This window comes from Aplysia californica, unplaced genomic scaffold (assembly GCF_000002075.1).
Source record: "Aplysia californica isolate F4 #8 unplaced genomic scaffold, AplCal3.0 scaffold00269, whole genome shotgun sequence".
Classification (NCBI taxonomy): Eukaryota; Metazoa; Mollusca; class Gastropoda; order Aplysiida; family Aplysiidae; genus Aplysia; species Aplysia californica.
This window is the reverse complement of record NW_004797539.1, coordinates 207,023-209,127: the sequence shown is the minus strand read 5'-3', so window position 1 is coordinate 209,127 and position 2,105 is coordinate 207,023. Positions and strand designations below refer to the sequence as shown.

Sequence of the window (2,105 nt, the reverse complement as noted above, 5' to 3'; positions counted from 1 at the left end):
GAGAGAGAGAGCGAGCAGATGAGCTTCCTACCAATGTTTGGAGGTGAGAAGTCACCACCCAAAAGGGTCCACCCGTCAGCTGCCGTCAGGTAAGCTCTGGTGCACACAGGGAAGTAATTCTTGGAACCTGAGAAATTGACATAATTGTTCATAAGCGGTTTCTGCCTAAATGCTTTAATAAGATACATCAATCCATTACTGAAATGTTAGTCCAGTTCCAAAGACGGCAAGGAACAATTTCATGCATGTTATTAAAAGCGCGTTGGCCACTCCTCTGTGAGTCCTCTGTTAGGGATACTAAAAAGAAGAGCGTCCACAAAAATTCCGAGGGCCTCTTGGATACCGGTACTGTTTTTAGCACTTGACGAATTTTGTATGCAGAGAGAAGGAGCAATGGGTATTCTAAATGAGACTGTTTGAGAAATGAAACAAAGTAATGTTTGTATTCGCGTAGCAACATCTATCCCTTTGCGTGTATATCGCCAAGGGTTTTGGTTTCACGGAATCGTTGGCGTCTTCTGAGACTGGTTAAAAAAACCTATCTTGTTTTATGTCTTGTAAACATACTGCACTATGGACAGATATAACAGTATCCAAAACAGAGAAGAAAAATATGATCTTTTTGGTCATATTTCTATAAAATATACAGATCTGCACCTTTTCAGTGTTGAGTCTTTTAAAATACATGTAACACATCTATTCAAACAGAAGACGCCAACATGAACATACCGTCTTTCAACGTAAAGCTGATTTTCACGACGGCTTTCTGGTACATTTTCCCTGGAAGGTCTTTGATGAGCCTTATGTAAGACTTGAACATGTATTGTTTGCCTCGGGAGATCTGAATGTTCTGCGCAGGACCCATCCAAGATTGAGTTCTGTGAAGGAACGTTTGATATTTTCGTGCATGTACACACAGAAGTAATGAAACATACACATATGCAAAAACAGGCATACGCGCACACGTACACGTACACGTACACGCACACGCACACGAACGCGAACACGCACACACACACACACACACACACACACACACACACACACACACACACACACATACACACACATACACTTACATGCATTTAATTCACTCACTCACGCACACACACGCACATATATACACACTTACGCACACACACAAACGTCAACATACATACACACTCACACACACATATCTTCTCTCTCATCACACGCACACAAATACATCGTTATGAGTGAACAATACAAATACATAATGTAGGCCTACTCAATGCGACAACAAATATATATACATAAATAGATGCCTCGTGTTCAGGTTGTGTGCACCAGAAATTGGGCTTTTACTCACCGAGCGACGGACCCCGCAAGGCTCAACGTTAGCTCAATAGATATTATAATGATGTGCAATGGTACAGATGGCACTGGTTCGAATCCACAAGGGGGAGGGAGGTGGGGTGGCATTCTTAAATCCAAGATGTTGGGAGCGTTGTCAAGGTTATCTACTTAGCACAACTCTATTGCAGATGGGTGGTAAATTCTGCCGTCTACTGTCTTAAATAACCGTGCCTTTTTGAAAGAGGCGTTAAATATTATACATTTTACAAATACCATTAACATTTTTGTACATTCTACAGCAAATGGAACTGAACCAAAATCCTTCTGGGTCAGAGCAGACAAACAAAAGAAGCATAGCCAAAGGTAGAAGACTGACCTGCCAGTACACTTGACGGCCACTCGTCCTCCATGCACCTGCTCCGTTGTGGTGATCATGCTAAACCCATCATGGGACCAGAACGTCACTCCGTTCTCAAACCCGGGGTTCTTTAGCAGTTCCACGGCCGCTCTAGCAACTGAACCGTTCCACAGAACCAAAGCAACAATAGCACACAGTGCCGGTAAGCTGAGGATTCTGTACTTGCCACTTCTCATTTTGTTGAATAATAATTCAACTTCTAGGAAGAGATGTGAGCAAAGGTGCTGTCGGTGTGACTGCAGCACCGAACAGATGGATACGTTTGGTCAGTAAGGGTTCATTTTATATGCCATTCACTCTACACTTATCTGATAACAGCCAAACAACTCCTAGTTTGTGCTGAGCTGGGAGGACATGAGAAAGAGGGCTA

The 2,105-nt window shown here is 42.9% G+C and overlaps 1 protein-coding gene across 1 annotated transcript in view; it reads right to left on the bottom strand.

Annotated features, from left to right (window-relative positions):
- The window catches only part of LOC101861214 (endo-1,4-beta-xylanase 3), a gene marked incomplete in the record, with an annotated part of 22,387 nt that extends 20,285 nt beyond the window's left edge, over positions 1–2,102 (bottom strand). Inside the window, 3 exon segments of the mRNA XM_013084031.1 lie at positions 32–127; positions 730–878; positions 1,694–2,102. Of these exon segments, the coding sequence (XP_012939485.1) occupies positions 32–127; positions 730–878; positions 1,694–1,911 (463 nt within the window).
- Positions 2,103–2,105: the final 3 nt, after the last annotated feature.